The 22,496-nt window shown below is 39.6% G+C and overlaps 1 protein-coding gene across 7 annotated transcripts in view; it reads right to left on the bottom strand.

Annotated features, from left to right (window-relative positions):
• Positions 1 to 22,496, bottom strand: part of CTNNA2 (catenin alpha 2) — a 966,176-nt gene that overhangs the window by 753,676 nt on the left and 190,004 nt on the right. For all 7 annotated transcript variants that reach the window (XM_047068620.1, XM_047068618.1, XM_047068619.1 and 4 more), the window contains exon 3: positions 11,944 to 12,110. In XM_047068620.1, the coding sequence (XP_046924576.1) occupies positions 11,944 to 12,110 (167 nt within the window). The remainder of the gene's footprint in view (positions 1 to 11,943; positions 12,111 to 22,496) is intronic.

Genomic DNA, 22,496 nt, shown 5'->3' with positions numbered 1-22,496 from the left:
GGAAGAGAATCGTGTATATAAACCAATGATAATGGAGATCATCAACCTTTTTCTCTGTAGACATGCCATTCAATTTACTAAATAGGCTAACCCATTTTTATTAAGAGTTGTAGCAAGCCAGGGAAGTTATTGAGAACGCTGGTAATCTAGACTCCACATAAAATTAAGTTTCCATTCACATCTCCTATGGAAATTCTGAATCTTTTCTTAACTATAAAAAATATAAAATACTTTCACTTCTCAATGTTAGTCTTGTTCAATTCCTATCCAGGCTCTAATAATACTCAAGGAAAAACAGTAACAATCATTGAAAAAAAAGGACTGTTGTGTGTAAAGATACTTTTTTAGGGACTCAAATCAAGTTACATTTTATGGTATGGAATAGGCCAGATAAAGCATTTTCATAGTTTAATTAGAATCTTATACCTCAAACCTTTAAAATAACAAATCAGTGCTGTCTCACTTTCTAATAGATTTGTAATTATCTTAACACGGCTATCAACACCATCATGGAGAGGACAGTTCTTGGCAGTTAATTTGTTCCTGCTGCTTATTTGAGCTGTAAATCTTTCCGGAGGACATAAAAACTGGTTCCAGCGAAGAGCAAAATAATTATCTCAGAAGGAGCTAAATCTTGGATTTGTTTTCTAATACATATATAAAACAGGCTTCTTACTGAATATTAATCAGACCAATTGGGAATATCTGTTTTGTTGCTTTATACCTTACATTTTCTTATTGGCTGTATCTGAAGAATCCAGATGCTGATTTGAATTTATGTTTCTCATTTAGTGAAGTTCTTTTAAAAAGAAACACCAATGATGGGGTCTCTGTATAAAGGTAGACTTAGCCATACTTAGAGTTTTAATCTACAAGGATCTCCAAAGGTCAAGTAATGCAAAGTTCTCGTGTAGAAACATGGGTTCAGAATCAGTCCAAGGTCTGGAAGAAATGGGACCATAGCAGAGAGTGGTGGGAGCAGACAAATGGTGGGGGGGGATGCTGAAGGGACAAGAAGGAAAAGGGGGGAAAAAAAGGGCAGTGACCAGACACTTCTTCTGAGAAGTCAAAATTAACAGAATAACCAAATTGGTCCTGTTTTTGTTTTTTTTAAACAGAGCCAATGATATTTTCTTTCTGGGTGTCTGGATTAAAGGAAATTACAGGGATATAAGCCAAACACTTTAAAAGGCAGTTCTTATACAGAATACTCAGGACACTTCCTCCAAAAGCTTTTTCAGAGCACTTAGATGGCACAATTGGTTAAAGCATCCAACTCTTGATGTCAGCTCAGGTCATGATCTCACCGTTCATGAGTTCAAGCCCTGCTGACAGCATTGAACCTGATTGGGATTCTGGCTCTCTGCTCCTACCCAATGCTCTCTCTCAAAATAAATAAACAAACAACTTAAAAAAAAAAAAAAAAAGGAAAACCTCCCTAGGTCCCACATTGTTAGATATGAGTCAATACGTGTGAGGAAGGCTGTGGGTCAGACCGTTCTGTGTTTGAACCCCAGCTCTGTCACTTGTTTGCATTATGATCCAGGCAAGCCACTTAACCTTTCAGACCCTCAATGTCATTTAATAAAATGAAGGTAATAATGTTTACATATTACACAAAGTTATTGTGAGAATTATAGAAGAAATGAAGAAGGTTTTTGTAAATGAAAAATGAAAAAATGAAGATGGCTAAGCTCAATTAGAAAATAAATATAAGTGGGCTAAATACTGTAATTATGATAAAAACTCTCAGATGGAACTTTTGAGAGACCGACAGAGAATCCCAAGCAGGCTCCACACTGTTACCGCAGAACCCAATGTGGAGTTTGAACTCACAAATCTTGAGATCATGCCCTGAGCCGAAATCAATAGTTAGATGTTTAACCAACTGAACCACCCAGATGCCCCAACAGATGGAACGTCTAAAAACAGACCCCACAAGAGGCTATCAACAAGAGATAATTTGAACAGTAAGATAAAAAAGATGAAGATAAAACCTCTCATGCTAATGAATTTTAATTGTATCTGCAATAAATTCTAAATATATAAAATGCCAATACAAATACAAAAAGAAACAGAGAACTTGAATAGATCAAAGTATATGACAGAAATGGAACAAAGACTTCTTCATTACTCTTTTCTCAAACTAGGTATTCTGTATATGTAGGAAAGCAAAGAAAGAAATGCAAAATAGCAAACACTTAGAATAACTGGCAAGAATTAGTAGCTCCTTAAACAGAGACACTGACCTGCCACTTAGCGTCTAGGTAAGTATTGGAGTATCTGTTAAGGAAAGTATCTAATGAAGATGTTTTCCCAAATAATTTCCAAGAGGCAAGGCGCTTGGAACATCTACAGACCAGGCACTCGGGAGAGTGGAAGCCTCACAGTGAAGGCCTGCCAGCGAGGGCTCTAAGCAGAGCAGAGCTCCTGGGGAGGTGTTATAAGGGGGAAGCTTGAGAGACGCGCCTGTCCGGAACTGGGAAGTCTTTTCCAATGAGCTGATAAAGGAAGCCTTTAGAGGCAGCAGCTGTAGCTTCCCTTCTTAAGAATGCCCTTGGAGTCCTGGATATCACAATCAACTGTTCTCCTCCCACAGCAGGCCCGGCTGTGAACACCAAAGTGAGAACTCTTTGCTCAACCAGGCACACCTGTCCTTAATATTGGCAGCTTGGGCAGGGTACAGCTGAAAAGACTCAAAGAGCTAGAAAAGATATTAAAATTTCCTCCCTTGTTAGTGGATTTAGGTATTATTTTCGGAGCTTGTCACTTAAAACTCTTAAAATCTTGGTCTTTTCACAGAGATTGTTCAAAATAGCCCCTACCCCCATTCCTAAAGCAGGCCTGCCTTCCACAGACTACAGCTTTGTCAAATTGTTGGCAACCAGCTCTTTAAATCAGTCTCCCATTTTCCTGATTGGAACTTCATGTATTTACTTCATTATACGAAAAGTAGTCTGTGAATCCATGTAGTCATTCAATACTTATTAAGCAGCTCCTAGGAGTCAGGCAGATATATAGGGATGGGGGTACTGAACTGAGGAGTCGATCCTTCGCCCCCCTGGACTGTGTCACCTGGCTCTCCCATCAAAATTTACCATCCATACCGGGGCCACGAATCAGGGCGTAAGGATCCTTAATCCTGTTGGGACAGACTAACCTCATTTCAGGATCCTCTTGTGGATATGGGGTTGATTGGATTTTAAGTGACCTGAACTAAACTATTTAATAAGTCTTATATAATTCTCTTATTAGGATCTAGTTTTACAGCTAAATTAAAAATATTGTCTTGGGGGCACCTGGGTGGCCCAGTCGGTTAAGCATCTGATTCTGGGTTTCAGCTCAAGTCATGATCTCACTGTTCATGGGATAGAGCCCTGACAGCACAGAGCCTGCTTGGAACTCTTTGCCTCTCTCTCACTCTCTCTCTCTCTCTCTCTCAAAATAAATAAATAAACATTAAAAAATATATATTATCTTGGAAACAGTAGTTGGCTAAGTAAATAAATGAGCAGATGTAAGATTCCACCTTCTATTACTTTACTTGTTTAATCATGTACACTCTGGTGTGACTGCTGATACCGCAGCACCATCATATTTTATGTCTCTGCCTCCTAACTCTGGCTTTTTAAAAAAAATTTTAACGTTTATTTATTTTTGAGAGACAGAGACAGAGTGCCAGTAGGGGAGGGACAGAGAGAGAGGGAGACATAGAATTCAAAGCAGACTCCAGGCTCCCAGCTGTCTGCACAGAGCCCTACGCGGGGCTTGAACCCACGAACCATGAGATCATGACCTGAGCCAAAGTCGGACACTTAACCAACTGATCCACCCAGGTGCTCCCTAAAGCTGGCCTTCTTGATTAAATATTTTCTTTCCTTCATAAGCTGCTCCTCCTGATTAAATTTTGTCTTCTTGTTAACAAGTGAAGAAAATGATTTCATCAGAAAGCAAGAATGCTTAAATGCTATTGTCATGTATTCTTAATACAGTGTCATGTTTTATAAAGCACAATAATACAGCTTATATTCCCAAAGTTATTTTCAGCTGGTGCAAGAAAAATGACACTAGCCAGTGCCACTGAGTACTTATGGGATGTACCAGACACTCTTCTAAATGGCTTATATATACCTAATTTTGTCCCAGAAAACAGCTCTTTTCAGTTGATAGTTTTCCTATTTTTTACTTTATGCAGGAAATACTGAGGTCAGGGTGGTTACACTAGCTTCCCGAGAGGTCTCACAGCAAGTGAGTTGGGAGCCTGGATTTGAACCAAGGTAGTCTGCTCCAGAGTTTGTGCTTTTAACTCTCCAGCTCTACTGTCAGTTTCCCAGAAAGGATAGGTTTACGAAGTTGATGGAGTTTGGGTTTGGGTTGTACTGATCAGTTGATGATGAACACTCATTAAGAGCCTTGCCCCATCTGATCAGTCTCCAGGATCTAGTCATTCCACCTCTTTAATATCTTTAAAACCTACCTCCTTTTCACAACATGCACTGCCACTGCCTTCACCTGCCTTTCAGTCACTGGCCTGGATAGTTTCAATGATCTCTTCATCTGTCTCCTTGTTTGGATGCACCCCTTTTCTAATTCTTTCTCCACATTGCTACCAAAACTATTGATATAAATCACAAATCTGATTCTGAGGCTTAGAAGTACTCAGTGGCTCCCCATAACCCACACAGAGTCCAAATGAATCATGTTATCTGAGGCACTAAACAACTTGTATTGCCCCACCCAACTTTGTTAGTGCCTCTCCCCACCTTGTCCTGTATGCTCCAGCAAGACAGAATCAATTATATTATTGAGAACACCCCAAGTCCCTTCTCTTGCTCTCATGCCTTTGTTCCTTCCCTTGGTGTGTGAAGCTCTCTGTAGCTGAAGTCTGTTGTCTGACCTGAATCTATCTCCTTTCTAATGGCACAAGCACCCCATGAGCACACTAAGGGCAGATTTCCAGCAAGTTCCATTAGCTTGTGTGGCACCTTGGTGACCTCTCTGTTACCCAGTGAGGTAGGAATATCTGGATCTTGGCCCTGGTTCAGAGTGGCTGGAAGGGTCTCTGTGAAGTGCTCCATCCCAGTCTTTGGGGTAGCAGCTGCTCCTTATATCTGCTATTCCTATGTTCTTTAGAGCTCTCTTCCTGCTACCCAAACCCTTATAACTCTAGTCTGCTATTGGAGTTAACAGTTCTTCATATTAAGCTTCCCCCTGCTGAACTTACTGTGAAGTTTTAATCTCATCACTGAACAGAATGATATATCCCCAAGCTCTTCTGATGGGACCAACCTCTTCCCAGTCACCCTCAACCTTTAGGCTATAGTTTAGCTTGGGCTCCTGACTCCCACATACTCAATCTGGTCCAAGAAATTGGTTCCAGGAAAAGCAAATCACATTCAATTTATTAAGACCCAATCCTGAGACCTCCTTCTCCCAGCCACATCACCCTTTCTCATATTATCCTCAAATGACCAACACTATAATTTGGTTGAACTGATCCCATCTGTGACTTGGGGGATGGTGAGGGAAAGGAGTAAGCACTGACCAAATTAAAAAAATCAACACATCCCATTCCCCCTCTAAATAATTTTTAGAGATAATCACCTAATTCATAAGCCAATAGAATTAACAAGACCACGAAACTTTTATTTGTGCTAAAAATAAAAGGGAGGAGAATTCACTCTTTCCTGCTATCTTTAGTCTAGAAGCATGTAATCTTGAGAATAGTTAGCAGCTATCTTGAGACTATGACAAAAGGGCCTACAGAGAAGAGTGCTCTTAGTGAAGGAAAGGAGATAAGAGCCTGGTTCTTATCACATTTTTGTGCCTTGGTCAAGCCTTGCCTGAAGCTAATTACCTCTGGACTTCTTACTTTAGTGAGCCAATATACTCCTTTTTTAATATACCAAGTTGAAAATGAACTTTTGGGACCTCATCAAAATAAAAAGCTTCTGCACAGCAAAGGAAACAATTAGCACAACTAAAAGGCAGCCGATGGAATGGGAGAAGATATTTGCAAATGACATATCAGAAAAAGGGTTAGTATCCAAAATCTATAAAGAACTTACCAAACTCAACACACACACACACACACACACACACACACACGCGCGCGCGCGCGCGCGCACGCGCAATAATCCAGTGAAGAAATGGGAAGAAACCATGAATAGACACTTCTCTAAAGAAGATATCCAGATGGCACACACATGAAAAAATGCTCAACATCACTCATCAGGGAAATACAAATCAAAACCACAATGAGATACCACCTCACACCTGTCAATGTAGAATGGCTAACACTAACAACTCAGGCAACAACAGATGTTGGCGAGGATGCGGAGAAAGAGGATCTCTTTTGCACTGCTGGTGGGAATGCAAACTGGTGCAGCCACTCTGGAAAATGGAGGTTCCTCAAAAAATTAAAAGTAGAACTACCCTACGAACCAGCAATTACACTATTAGGTGTTTATCCAAGGGATACAGGTGTGCTGTTTCGAAGGGGCACATGCACCCCCATGTTTATAGCAGCACTATCAACAATAGACAAAGTATGGAAAAAGCCCAAATGTCCATTGATGGATGAATGGATAAAGAACAGGTGGTATACATATACAATGGAGTATTATTCTCCAACAAAAAAGAAAGAAATCTTGGCATTTGCAACTATGTGGATGGAACTAGAGTGTATTATGCTAAGTGAAATTAGAGAAAGATAAATCTCATATGACTGAAGTCATATGAAGAATTGAAGATACAAAACAGATAAACTTAAGTGAAGGGAAGCAAAAATAATATAAAAACAGGGAGGGGGACAAAACATAAGAGACTCAAATATAGAGAACAAACAGAGGGTTGTTGGAGGGGTTGTGGCAAGGGGAATGGGCTAAATGGGTAAGGGGCTTACGGAATCTACTCCTGAAGTCATTGTTGTACTATAGGCTAACTTGGATGTAAACTAAAAAAATAATTAATTAATTAAAAAATAAAATAAAATACCAAGTTGAGTTGAGTTTGTGTTACTTAAAGTGGAAAACATCCTAATTAGTATAACTTCATTGTAGGTGAGATCACAGCCATGTGCACATTTTCCTAATATGCAATGCTTTTTTTCTTAATGTCTTCCCTAGTAGCCTATGAAGTTTTGAAGCCAGGGGCTGAGACTTATTCACCTTTGAAGTTATCCGAGCACAGTGTCTTGTATACACTAGGCATCCAGTAAGTCCTTTTTGAAACGATAACTGAATACATAAATAAATTCCAAACAACCCAGCTGTGTGAAGTTAATGCCGCAATAGCTGTGACAGAAAAGATATGCTAAGAACCTGGGCAGTGATTTCCCTCTTTATAACCAGAAACAAGGCTATTTTACGTCAATTGACTGCTGTTCTTCAAACACAAGAGCCACATTAGAGCTGTAGGACTACACAGCCAACTACTGAGAAATAATCCGTTACTGAGGACACACAACACTATTTGATGCTTATGTCCCAAAAAGCAGGGTAATATTAAAGTCACCCTGTCTCATCAATGTCCTGCAAACAGGAGGGAGCAGCATTAGAGCTAGCCCCTGGTTGCTACGAAGGCAATCTGACTTTCCTGAGAAATTGACTAAGGGGTTGTCGTTTTTCTGTTTTGCCATTCCACTTTCTAGAGAGGGATTCTGAGATAATCAAGAACATCATTATTCCAGGACTTAGCCTGAGGATAGAAAAAAGGGGGTTGTTTTCTCTGACACATACATGTCAAGATGAGTTTATGTGTGTGATGCCATCGCCAACGCTAAGCACTGACAATACGATCTGATTACATTAATTCAGAGTCTAGGGAAAATAAATATCCCTCTTCATGATCACCAATTGCAATGCAGGATTCCTTGAGAAGTCTGAAGTGCCACATATGAACCTAACACACTGACAATGTCAGCTGATTGCAGGATACATCAGACGTCTGGCTAGGGAATCACTCACCAGCAACTTCAACAATGAAGGTGATTATAATTCAGTATTTTTTAATGATGTCTGATGTGCAAATGATTACTTTAGCTTTTCTGAGGAACATCAGATTCCCACCTGGGTGATAACCCAGCTTTGAATTGTATGTCACCTACTATTCCATCACTATCTTCCTGATTTTAAAGCAAACACAGCAGCAAAAACCTTTTGTAATCATGAGAATTCTGAATGTATGTTTAAAAAAAGCTCAACCTTAAAGCCCATACAAATACTTGCATAATAATACAAGTAGTTTAATATGGGCAACAGGGGTATCTGTGTTATAGGAAAAGATAGGCTCTTTAGCAGTCATGTAAACATACGTTTCCAAAGATAATTTTCAGGTAGCAGAATGCAAAATCGCACACCCTGCCAAATCACACAAACTCCACAGATATCCTAATTCTTGATTCATTTTTACAGAGTGAATTATATTTGCTCATTATTACTCAATTTTCTGATAATTACTTATTGGGGTGCAGGGCAGAGAATGAAAATGGGTATTTTAGGAGAATAAACTGACTATACTTCATCTACTTAGTGAATTATTGATGGAGAAACATGAATATAAGGTTCTGATCAAGCAACTCCCTCTATGTTCCTGTAAGTCATTCAGAAATGAGAAAAAATCATTGTCTGGAAAGAATAGCAGTAAAAATTTGGCATATGGCCTGAGAGATAAAAAGGAAGATATTATGCATAATGCTTAAAGGTAAAAAGGTTACCATGGCAGGAACCTACAGACCCACCATAGGGTATCTCAACCAAAAGAAAATGGAGTCACTACTTTTTTTAAATTAATTTATTTAAGTTTTTATTTACTTACTTTGAGAAAGAGAGAAAGCACAAGTGGAGGAGGGGCAGAGAGATTGAACCCAAAGCTGAGAGGTCACGACCTGAGCCCAAATCAAGAGTCAGATGCTCAGTTGGACTGAGCCACCCAGGCGCCCCTGGAGTCACTACTTTACAGAAAAGCACTTGTCACTCCTTTTTGTTACCTCGGTATTATCACCCGTGCGGTAAGGAAACTCATTTTTTATATGGAAAAAGCTTTGAGAAAGGTGTAGATGACCATTTCTAACCTGCTCCATTCAAACATATAAAGACGTTTACTTCATCTGAGTTAAAAACAAATACATACATAGATGCTTGCAGACAACACTTGTTTGTGAATGAGAGAATGTGCTTCTACGAAAAAGAACAAAAAGCTAAAGTAGAAGTATACAACAGGTTCATGTGGGACGGATTGTTGACATATTGTGGGTTTTTGCGGGGAGGCAACAGCCGCCTGATTTGAAAGCCTGACTGACTTGAACACGGAGCGTGAGACCCGCCACCGCCTGTGTCTGGGAAGCCCTCGCCCTGCACTTCCTTCCTGGCTCCACAAGAGAGCAATGTTCCACCACGGCTACCCTCTACAGAGGCGGTGCTCTCCGGAGAACAAATGTGTTATTTAGTCTGCAATCACTTTTAATTTTACTACTGACAGTCTGACAGGACTACTTAATATTGCTGGGTTGACCTTTCCGTGGTTTTGTGCTAAACCCGTTTTTTTTTCCCCCTACTTCCCTTCATCTGCTGTGTTGGGAAGAGAATACAATTGACTCCACAAGACAACAGACTGTGGTGATATTATCAGTAGACAGCACTGGTCAAAACAAGTGGGTGGAGAGGCAGGATTACAGGCAGGAACCAGTGCTGTATGTCCCACCTCATCTTGGAGGACGGACACCCTCTGCATGTGGGCAGCTTGGGGAGAAGATTCAGCCTGTCATCACAGGAATGGCTGAACAGGGCCTTCAGAGGCGCAGAAAAAGAACATATGGGATGTCAAGTTAATTTCTTGAGGTTGGGTCCTATTCTCTCCCTGGGAAAGGGAGATTGTCTATCTAGGGGAAGATCTTTCTTAAAATGTTGCATTTGAAGATTCAGCAGGCTGCAAGAGAAAGATGAAACTTTTCTCCCACACACTTGAGAACAAAGTTACTTGTTGCCTAAAATGTGAATAAAGCGAGAAGCTTACTTTGCACCAAACTTTGTGATAAATGCTTCCTAGGAATTTGAGCATTTTTAAACTCCCTACAACTCTGTGGGCTATACTACCACTAGCCCCATATTAACAGATGAAGCGTCTGATACATAAGGAGGTTATACGGTAGATTACAACACAGTTGGCAAGTGGACAGCAAACCAAAATTAATCTTATTCCAGTAGCCAAATGGTGAATCATAATGTTGTACTGGCCGTTGATATCCTCTGAACTAGGTAAAGTCTCTCCTCATACTGCTCACCTCATCTAATCTGCAAGAGCCTTTCTTGGCTTTTACAGGCCCATTCTCAGAAAAATCTGAGAGGAAACTCCCAAGCAGGCTCAGCTTTGTGCCCTTGGGTCTTCAGACCTGTGCACCCTTATAGAAACAGAGAACAGCTGTATCTTTGCTTTGTGGTTAATGATCATGGAACTCATACTGGAGATGTTGGAATTTGAGACCTTTTATAATACCATAGAGTTGATACATAACCTGGAGTCTTGACTCTTTTTTTGGGGCCAGCTCAGGTAAGATGTGATTCAAGACTTTTTGACAGACAACCACTTGTTTTAGAAATTTCTTGATGAATCCCTCCACAGAACAAATCTGAGATAGAAAGTAAGGTGAGAGTGGGCTCTCATGATTCATTTCCTTATCTCACCTTCCCCTATTTTTCATTTCACTGACAGAGAAAATAAAAACCTCAAGGGTTGGATAATAGGGAAAATGATAAGCCAGGAATGGCCATAGGTAGGGGAACTAAACCAGCAATAGGTTGACTCCCAAAAAATGAAAAGCCCATGGTTCACATCTTATCATCTAAAGACCCTGATGTCAGTCCAAGGTTGGTGCTAATTGTCCAGAAGTGAAATTAACTGAGGCGTGGAATAAAAACTCTCTAGGCAGAAGCCATACTCCTAAGCAGTTGAATTATGTTATCTGAGTTCAGAGGACTGAACTACCCTGGTTGCAGACAGATGCAAGTCAGCCTAGAGAAAGGCCTAGCTGTCAAGGACTGGAAAGGCTTGCCTTAACCCTGGTCTAGTAAAATTTGTGACTAGGGCAGGGCTCCACTTCCATTAGGAAACAAAAGAGTTGAAGAGAATGAAGGAAATGTGACAAGCAAGGCACTTATAATGAGAGTCTATGGGTTAGTGCGGCATGGAAATGCCCACCCAATCCAGGTATGTTAGATGCCAGACTTGGTGCAACAAGATTGACTTTAACCATGAGATGTGTATATGAGGCTCTTTATTGCCAGACTATGGAAGTGCAAGGACGGAGCAGGTAACAAAATAGAATTCAACACACAATCCATATTAAGGTGGGCATCGGTGGTCATTTGGCCAGCTAACCAGAAGAACTGACCTACTCTGAATTGCCACACGGACCGCACTATTCTGAATCGCAAGATAGGGCCAAGGCAGGTACACCGTGCTCAGCCTCTGGGGCCTAAAAGAATATACGGTTTTGAATTCCAGGAAGTAAGAGGAGAGTCCAAACTCAAGTGAACCTTCCATAACTTTTCTTGTATATTATTAAATGTAATTTTAGTATTAGAAAGATTTGGGGGTAGGGACAATTGGGTGGCTAAGTCATTAAATGTCCAACTCTTGATTTCGGCTGAGGTCATGATCTCACGGTTCACAAGTTTGAGCCCTATGTCAGACTCTGCACTGTGTCAGCATGGAGTCTGCCTAGAAATCTCTCTCCCTCTCTCTCTGCCCCTACCTCACATTCAAGTGTGCTCTCTCTCTCTCTCAAAATAAATACATTAAAAAATAGAAAACTTTGGAGGTATACCACTTGGGTAAGTGATCTGGTGAGTAGTGAAACATCTTTGGTACAGTTCTGAACTCTAATATACATAGTCAGTATTACCACGCCCCTAAAGCAAGTTTCACTAAGTTCCACATACGTACAATTTTCAGATGAGATAAAAGTCTCATGACATCCGCCATGTCCGCCAGGATGAGTAAGCGCGTCACAGCTGAGAGCAAAGCCCTCGCCGCCCTCACCATGGTGCCACGCTTCACTGATGAGCACGGGTCATCAGCAAACTCCGATGAGGCGATGCGCATTGTCTCACCTGGAAGACAAAGATGGAGAGGTGTGTGGGTAGACGGCAAGCTCAGAGGCTGGCAATCATAAAGATCCATGGATGGATGATTATTGTTCTTATCGCAAAACCACCACGAACAGGAGGTATTCCTGCCACTGTCCATCACAACCCACCTTGAAGTTCAATGCATCAGTGCACATTGGACAGAGGCCGTGGACAAAATAAGGTGTTCGTTTCACACAGAAGTGTGAAATTATGCTTTAAACATCAATAAGGAATATATTCAATTCAATGTGTCTAATAGTTGAGATGAATTTGCCCTGACCTTAATCAGTCTCACATTTCATTTCCCTTGGAGCCAATGGTATTTACTAGGCAGCTAGTTGAGCTCACTGACAGTTGAGGTGCAAAGTTAACTGCTCCACAGAGGAATGAAACTAAAACCTTGGCCTCATTAACACTGTACTCTTAATTGTGCTAATCAGAGAATAACAGACTACAGAGATACCCAAATATAGTCTTTTAATACCCTGCTAAGAAGCTATTCTCTAATTTAGAGAGCATTTATAAGAGAATTGAACCAATCCAACAAATGCTGATTAAGCCTGTACTATGTCAGATATTATTAAGCTCTGGAATTACAGAGGTGACTGAGGACACCCTGATCTCTAGGAGTTTCCCATCTAATAAGGAAACATGATGTAAATACATACTCATAATATCTGTGATTACATACCACCACAGGCTTATGATCAAGACCATAGGCAAAGAAGGGGAAGTGATTGATGTATTTAGCGTGAGGCAGGGAGAAGCTGTCAACATTGATGGGCTCTGAGGAACTAAGAGGTGCTCACCAGAAAGACAGTGGTGGGAACAGCACCCTCAGCAGCATAAATGCCGTGTGAGGCTCTGAAACCAGGAGCAGGATGCTGAGTGTGAGGAACCACAGTCATGTGGGAGGCACGGGGAGGAAGGGGTACAGAGAATAGAGGTGGCAGTGCTTGGAAAGCCGTGAACGAGATCTGAACTGTGTCCTCAGCAGGGATGCAAGTGACATTAATAGATTTTTATTTTGGCTACATCACATGAAATAAAGTGCAGGGGACAAGTTTAGGGCAGAGACACTAGTTATTAGGGCAAGTGCATGACTGTTGGAAAGCAGCAGTAATGAGGTCCTGGGCCAGGGAAACAGAAATGGGATACAGAGAGGAAGGGATACAGAGAGGATATTAATGAGATCTGTGTTCAAGCATGACCAGATATGGGGACTGATCAGATGTGGAGACCAGGAGGAAGGCAAGTGTTTGGTGAATACTGAATATTTGTACAAAGAGATGCAGGAGTAGCAAACAGAGGGGTCACTGACGAGGATGAGATAGGTTCCCTGTCAGTGGACTGGATATCACCCGGGGTAAAGAGGCCTGGGAAGCAGAATCATGAGGCTTCACATAGCAGAGCATACACAGGGGCAATACAAGCTTCAATAAACTTGAAAAAGAGAGTTAATATGACCAATTATTTAATTTAGGGTAAAAAAATCATTCAATATTTATTATACAAATGATTACTTCTGATCTATTAATCCAAACCTAGTCAATTATATCACTGAAAGACTCTGTGTCCTGTAATGTATCCTCAGACACAAGAGAAAACAAAACAAAACAAACCACCCCTTTCCATTTCACAAGCAGATCAGAATAGAATGTAATTCACTCAATGTTACAGTTATTCAAACCCTCAGAGGGATACTTTTCATGCTTGGGAAACGAAGTCGTGTCAGGAAATATATTGCATTGTTAGATTTTTAAAAGAGACTACTGTCTACAATAAGCATACTATATAACCAACCAGCCTAGTCTCAATGCCGATACACAAACAAATAGCTTGATTAACAGCACGGGAGACATGTAAAAATTCATTACCATATTGGCACAAAGGTGAATTTTTAAGGTCTGACCCCTCAGGACTAAATATACTTTAAGGTGGAGGCTGGCAATTAGGAGATACATATTTAATTCAGGTGTCCCACTCTTGCTACAGGATTGCATAAATCTCCTCACTCCCTGAACCCCCCCCCTCAAAAAAAAAAAAAAAAGACTCACTGGCAGATATCTGTGTTGTGGGAGAAGACTATCTCATTCTCACTCTGCACAGTGCAGCTGGAAAGAACATCCACAGTGGTAGCAAATCTAATGAAATATTGAGAAGGTCACCACATCTAAAGATGGACAAATTTGTGTATGGTATCACGGGTGCAGTAGCTGATGTTGGAATGAATCTACTTATTCAAGGAAAGGGGAGATTTATTCTGCATATGAACCTAGTAAGTAATATGGTTGAACCCAAATTCTGCAAGCGAAATTGGTATATGAGCCACAATAACAGTAGGCCACTCAGGTAGGGCTACTCTCTATACCAAGGGCCCTCGGAGGTGAGCCCAGCTGCACCCATCAGCATGAGGAGGAACCCTATCTAATCAACCTAATATTCAAGTACAGGTTTCTATATAAAGTGTCAGTATAATGGCACTTAATCCAGATACTGGCCATTCAGTCAGCAATACTGCTTCAAAGCTGAGCAACACGTAGCAATATAGAGCTCTTACATGGAGCTAATCAAGTTGTGGCCCCCCAGCAGACACCCCAGGAAGGATCTCTGGAGATGTCCATGAGAGATTAGAGAAGGGAAGGGGAAGAGAGATTGAGAGGAGAGAGACCCACATTAGTTAATGTGACTCTGCAAGTGGAAACCTCATGCTAAATTCTGACATTATTCTAAGATAAATAGAAGATGATTTGATTCAAGTTAAAAGTAAAAACTCATTTTAAACAGGTATAAATGATTTTATGTTGTTAAAGATTTTAAAGGAAAGACAATCTGAAGTCAACTATGACTTTAATGCATTTTATTTCCCTGTAGTTTTAAGATTACTGAATTAAAATGGAAATCTATATTAAGCAATGATAAGTGAGTTTATCAGGATAAAATTTGTTATTTTCCCAGGGAACCGCCTTTTCTAGAGGACTAAAATATTTAGCTAAGAAACAGCATGCATGTGTAGAAGAGAGAAGGGATCAATGAAGAGAGGATAATAGATCTGCCTTTTTAAAAATATATATACCATTTTATTCAATCTCAGTTACTTGATATGGACCTAAGCTCACAAAAAATTTTCTCTAGTAAAGCCTTTGATCTCCTCAAGCCACTACCACCTGCTAGAGAGAAGAAAAATTAACATCTCCAAATAAGTGACCAAAGGGAATAACAACATGTACAGAGAGCTTCTATATAAAGGCTTATTACGTAAGTATTGTTCTAAAAAACATACATATATTAACTCATAGATTAAAGGAGAAGTAATCTTTAAAATCACAAAGACCTAGGATCACACTCTAATGCCACAGCAACCATTACCAAAAATGAGAGCTTGGCGATTATTCAACCTTTGTGTTTGAGTCCCCTCAACTACAAAACAGGGGCAGAAATAATGAGAGCTTCCTTGTGGACCTGCCATTATGGTTAAAGGTTACAGGTGATACAGTCAAAGCACCCAGAACAAGTGTTTACTCATAATGGGGGCTCACTCATTATTGTCATTAATATCACTGCTCCCACTATTACTGTGATCCTCCCCCTTACAAGAATAGATCATGAACTCCTTGTTAAAGGTTTGGAAGTGCATATTTTGGTCGATTCCATTCCTGTGTACACAATAATTTAGAAGCAAGAAAACATCTGCCCAATAAAAATATTTATTGTTTTAAGGCAGAAAATAACTCCCCTCCCAAATGTTTCCAGTACTTGGCTTTCACACTGATGCTTGTTCTGGTTCTTATGTTACCCCAGAGGCCCCGGGATGGATGGATAATTGTGCATAAGCTTGAAATAATATCTACTCAAATGTGGAATGATGCAGGATGATAATAATAAATAGAAGAGGGGGATAACATACAGAGGACAGAGTCTCAGGAGTAGAAAAGTCATTTTGGAAGCAGATTATGAACCAAAATAGCATGAAATACCATGTGGTGCATCCTTTGAAGGCAGAGCCTGCATGTAACAAAAGCTCTCTTTAAATACTTGACAGATGAACTACTGGAAAACTGTGAGAAGTGAGGGAAAAGGGTATGGTGAAAAGCTAGATTCAGAGAGTGTTGAGCTGTCTTCCAGAGAGTTCTCTATGCAATATGTCTAACCAACAGTTATCATATGTAATATCTGCAACTGTATATTCTCCTTTGTCTAGTTATATAAATTCTCCTTTAATTACATAGATTTTTTTTGCCCAATTACATAAAGTATAGGGCACATATTGATGGTTCATGTTCTTGATATTTTCCCATTGTAGACTTCCTAGAGAAGATGAGAAATAAAGAGCAAAGTTTCCAACCCTCTTAGCTATAATTTGTTCCCTTTTCATAATAACCTATGGCTGCCTCAGAACCTTTTTCACACATATTTTCCTCGAGGTACAAACCTTAGAAAATCCTGAGAAATGAATCCTCTGCAGCAATGCAGAAAATGCAATGTATTTTTAGACAAGAAAGATTAGTGAAGTCTAATACCTGACCACTGCTTCACACACTCTTGTCTGGTTCTGCTCCCCAAACTACACATCTTCTTTGAGCCACACACTCACAGAGACAGTGAAGGAACAGACACAACAGAATTTTAAAATAATAATTGAGTGGACACTGCACATCATCTGAATGTTTTATCATTTTGATTATGTTGTAGAATCTGTAAAGCAATGTAGTGTTTAAAAACCATTTACTGCTATGGTTAGCTCATTTTCAAAGCATGGCGGGAAATACGTATCTTCACTGGAGATAAAGCAAATGAAATGTTAAATGAAGGGTCAATGTAGGGAGCATCCTCTATTGGCTAAATGGGATGCTGCCCAATTGATGAATTGCTTAATAAAGCCAATTAGATCTTCTAGTTAAGAAAAAAACAAAACCAGGAATGGCCAATGTAGACATGGAACACCATGGAAGTTACAGTATTACCAGACAAGGTTTTGACACATTACATTATGTCTCTTGGCTCCTTTTTCGAAGACAAAGGTGAGCACTCCCTTGATAGGAATTATCCAGAGTTGGCTGGTGTACAGTTGAACTAAATGCATAAGTAAATACTGAAGAATATTCCTCTCTGGGCTTATTTCAGCAGCAAGTATATGGTGCCCACAAGGTGACTCAGGATTCCTTCCATTTTAAGAATCTATCAGGTTGTGTCTATTCAGACTTAATATTTTAACATGTGCTGTCTTGTCTTTTCCCTAGTAAGAACAGTCTTTTATTTAGAGCTCATGGTGTGCCAAGTTCTGTTTGAAGAGTTTCATTTGTTAAAATTCAATTACTACTCAAGAGAACCTGATGAAGTAAATACTTGCACTGTCACCATTTGTACCTGAGGAAATTGAAGAAAGAAAAGGAAGATTACTTGCCTAAGGTCAAACAGCTGGCAAGTGGGAGAGCCACCATTGACAATCAGTCTGGCTCTAGGATCTGTGATATTAACAATTATAATTTAGAAATAACTTTAAGAATCTACTTACTGCATTAAAATTATGTATTTTCATAATTCCATTTGGATGTGTATTGAGTTGGAGATGAGTACACTATTTCCCTCTATCAAGGAACTATTTTATTCAGTTAGCAGAGTATTATGAAGAAGGAAGGAAGGAAGGTAGGAAGGTAGGAAGGTTGGAGGGAAGAACTAAATAAAGGCATTTCTCCAATTATTTCCAGGCTCCAATATTCCCTATTGTCTCTTATCAGAGCTGAATTATGGCTGCCTACGTTGCATACATTTGAGTCCTCAACCCTTTCCCAAGACTGTAAATCTGGTCAGGGTACAAATAATTGTAGCATATTGATTTCTTTATTCCTAGCACCTAACATATATTTTATACTGTACAGTGACTCAATGAATGTTGGGAAGAGCAAAGGAAGGCCTGTCTGGCACTTTATGTTTTAAAAAAAGATCCAACTGCTGCTAAGGCAAGAAGAGAGGACAAAATCCTGAATGCTATGCACTTATCAGTGACATAATAGGAATATTTTCTTCCATTGTTTTAAGTTGATCTTGTGAGTTCAGTCAGCAGCAGAGAAGCTGTAAAGTCTGAGAAAGGAAGGTGACTAGAAGAGTGACTAGCCTCTTCTTTGTTTTGTTCCCATAAGCATTTGCTACCAAGAGGGAAAAAGTCTTAAAATTTTTTGGAAACAATCAAGAACTTGAGACAGCAAGGTGTGCATTTCACCCCAGGCTGGTTATGACTGAAATCCATGATTGGGAGGAAAGGTCGACAATCAGAATTTTTCTCTGAGGCTCAGGGAGGATGAAATTATGTATTTTCTCAAGCAAAATCTGCATTAAGAGAAGCTACCTCCTGCAGATCCTGTCACTTCTATCCCTGAGCATCTATAGCATTGCTGGCACAGTTCATGTCCTTCTGTTACCAAAACAAACTAATCTTTGGCCTAAATATGCAAACAAAGCCTTATATGCATAATACATATTATATATATTAATCATGTATAATTATAATTATATGGTATATTAATAATATATAATTAATTACAATGTTAAATACAATGTATGTTATATAATTATTATAGATGTAATGTATATTAGTACACAATTATATTAAACAATTAAAATAATTAACATAGTAATGTTTAATAAATAATATTTATGTATATAAAGAGGAGGTATCATGCAAACTACATCAAAGCCATTTAGTTAGGGGTGCCTGTGTGGCTCAGGCAGTTAAGGGTCTGACCTCGGTTCAGGTCATGATCTCGCCGTCCGTGAGTTTGAGCCCCACTTCAGGCTCTGTGTTGACGGTTCAGAGTCTGGAGCCTGCTTCAGATTCTGCGTTTCCCTCTCTCTCTGCCCCTCCCCTGCTTGTGCTCTGGCTGTCTCTCTCTCAAAAATAAACATTAAAAATTTTTTTTAAACATGTAATTATTATAAAATAAGGATTCTGCTTTTCCCTTTGTCATCCTACCAAGGGTAGTAGACTCTGTGGACTCTTTATCTTTCTTCATTTTTCCAAACAACTCTGAGCAAACAAGAAATTACATGGAAAATGACACAACGCTGATGGTTCCATCGTCCCTGAAGTGACTAAGACCGGAGAAATTCTGATCTGGGTAGAACCTCTTCAGGTTTGTCCAGCACCTCACTCTTACCTTCCATATAAAGACACAGAAACTAAATGGCAATTCATCCGTGGGGGGGTCAGGTGGCTAGGTGAGGCCAGCATCCCAGTCACCTGACATCCCAATCAGGGGCTCTGGATATAGCCCCGAAGTGGTTGGGAGACCAACAAAGTACAGTGTTACACAAGCAAATTAAAACCTCCTCCTCACCTAACAAAATCCCAAAATACCCAGATGGCCTGGCTATGGTCCTGCCTCAGTGGCTCAAGCAGCTCCAAAGACAGCCACGCATCCTCATTCGGTCTGGCCCAGTTCTTTTTTTTCCAAGGTGGGTAACTGAGTCTCTTCCAATGCAATTTTCCCTCTATCAAGATATGTTCAGTATGCAAAAGGACTACAAGTGCCAGTAATTGATGACTAAGTGTATGGAATGTTATGAGCTATTAAACATTGTTAGAGACAGTAATGTGCCACCCTGCAGAAGGTACAGATCATTAAGCGTATGGATTTTAATTATTTCAGCTGTAGCCTTTTCCTGCATTGGGAGGAGAGGGTATGGGGTAATTTTGCATTGTTGCAATCAGGAAGATTATCATGTACAATATGGTATATTTCACAAATGAGACCTTTGCAAGGACCTGTTAAATATAGCAAGAGCCACATTCCACAAAAACACGATTATTGTCTTGGGCTCAAATTCAGTGAAAGACCATAAACTTGGAAACAGTAAACAGTGGTGTGATCAGTTTAACACAAAAATGGAGTATGAAGGATCAGTATTGAACCCAATGTCGCTTGATATTTTTATAGGGGAAAAAAAGGGAAAAGGAATTGATGAACATGTAAATTTCACTGTACAATAAATGTTTCTGAAATAAGTGTATTATATCAAATATATAATTAAAGAAGGCTTCTTATAGGTTGGTTTGTAAAGCAAATTAAGGAGCCAATGAATTATTTTTTTGTGTAACACCATAATTTCAATAACCCTGTGTATATAAGGCAAGTCTCTCTATAAAAGGCATATTTCTGACGTATTTATATTCTTAAGTCAATAAATGTTTCTATTGACCAGTATCTTTACTCTCCTACAACCATGACCACAAATCAAAACCTACTGAAATCTCAATAGACTGAAATAGTTGAAATGTGGTGTCAAAAACCTTTAGTGTGTTGAGGAAAGAAAGAACGGGCATGTACACTGGACAGCAGAGATAGAATGATCATCAAAAATACCAGCAGGCTCAACATGTCAACATGCAAATGTACAGGACATTTTTATTTCTTCTTGCTAATTAAGACATCATGTAAGGAATGGTGGAGTAGGGAGGTGGAGGGAGGACTTAATCTTCAAACTCCAGAATTTGAGAATACCTTAGAAGACATCATGAAGTCTAAATCTTAGTAGATGCAAAATCCAGGTGTGACCTCTAGGACAGAAACCCTCTTTCTCCCTTAGAAACCATCCAATTTGAGGGGCGCCTGGGTGGCTCAGTCGGTTAAGCGGCCGACTTCAGCTCAGGTCATGATCTCACGGTCCATGAGTTCGAGCCCCGCGTCGGGCTCTGTGCTGACAGCTCAGAGCTTGGAGCCTGTTTCAGATTCTGTGTCTCCCTCTCTCTGACCCTCCCCCGTTCATGCTCTGTCTCTCTCTATCTCAAAAATAAATAAAACATTAAAAAAAAAGAAACCATCCAATTTGAGACAGCTGTAATTATTAAAATTATTTTTTTCAACTACTTGGTCTTTAATATGTTCTTCTGAACCACACACAAAAATATAATCCCCTCCTCACTAAGATAGATCTTAAGAAATTTTAATTTTTTTAAGTATATTAATTATTTTGAGAGAGACAGAGACAGCACAAGTGAGGGAAGGGCAGAGAGAGGAGAGAGAATCCCAAGCAGGCTCTGCACCGCCAGCACGGAGCCTGACATGGGGCTCGAACTCACGTAACTGTGAGATCATGACCTGAGCTGAAATCAAGAGTCAGACACTTAACCGACTGAGCCACCAGGCACCCCAAATTTTTTTTAAACATCCTTTAAAGAGAAGGTAAATGTCCAAAAAAACATTCATCAGCCCTTGCCCAAGAACTAATGCTGCATTCAGAATATAAAAAGAGCATAAATGATGAACAAACAACTCCCCACAGGTTTCCAAATGTTAAATACCTACTAACTAGTCATTCAACTCAGGATAATTTGTTTGTACATGACCTTTTAAGCAAATTAATAGTGTTAGCATGAACAGTGTTGCCAATCAGCTTTGGAGGAGATAAACCTGGCTTCTGGCAAGTTGTGAAAACAATTAGTAAGATAGATAATAAATGATTACTAGCCACTGATCTATTTCAGGATCAAATTACTATATATATATATATATATATATATATATATATATATATATTTGAAGATATTAAATCTAAGTTCATTGGTGGAGCCCAAATCTTCAATTTCAGAGGGGAGAAGACAAGTATCAAGAAACTTACATGACTTGCTCAAGGTCAGAGTCCACTGGGGGCAGGGTTCAGATCAGCTAGATCTCAACCCTCAGTTTGGATTTGCTTCAGTTTACTACTGTGGTATATTTCTTTAGAAACATTTGGTTTTGGGGGCAACTGGGTGGCTCAGTTTGTTGAGCATCTGACTTCGGCTCAGGTCATGATCTCACAGTCCATGGGTTCCAGCCCCGCGTGGGGCTCCATGCTGACAGCTCAGAGCTTGGAGCCTGCTTCCGATTCTGTTTCCCTCTCTCTCTGCTCCTCCACTCCTTTCTCTCTCTCTCTTTCACTCTCTCTCAAAAATAAATAAACATTAAAAAATTGAAAAAAAGAAACATTTTGTTTTTGTTAAGATTTCAAAACTTCACAACGGACTGTCCTCAAGTTAGTCCATATAAATGTTTTTATACCACTTTGGATGTCTTGATACTATGCTTATGTGTAAATATATCTGTAAGTTTCTGGTTTTAATTTTGAGGTACCTCAAAATTGTCATGAGTGCAATGAAATAATACTTGCATCACTGATTTCAATCAGCTAAAATATAAATGCAAAGAAACATAAATGGGAAGTATAATAAAGGTACATTATATAATTTACATCTTATAGGCTAGAGATAGATAAACTATGCTTGAAATTGCTATACTGTAAAATAACAAGCCAACTTAACTTTCCTAAAGTAGTCTTTGGCTACACACAACACAGGAACAATCCTCATAATGAGAAAAGTTGATTAAAGAT

Source organism: Lynx rufus, unplaced genomic scaffold (assembly GCF_022079265.1).
Source record: "Lynx rufus isolate CCGP_SWC_20201006 ecotype Redwood Valley unplaced genomic scaffold, mLynRuf1.p SCAF_8, whole genome shotgun sequence".
NCBI classification, from domain to species: domain Eukaryota; kingdom Metazoa; phylum Chordata; class Mammalia; order Carnivora; family Felidae; genus Lynx; species Lynx rufus.
The sequence above is the reverse complement of the archived record's forward strand: the minus strand, read 5'-3'. Positions and strand labels throughout refer to the sequence as shown.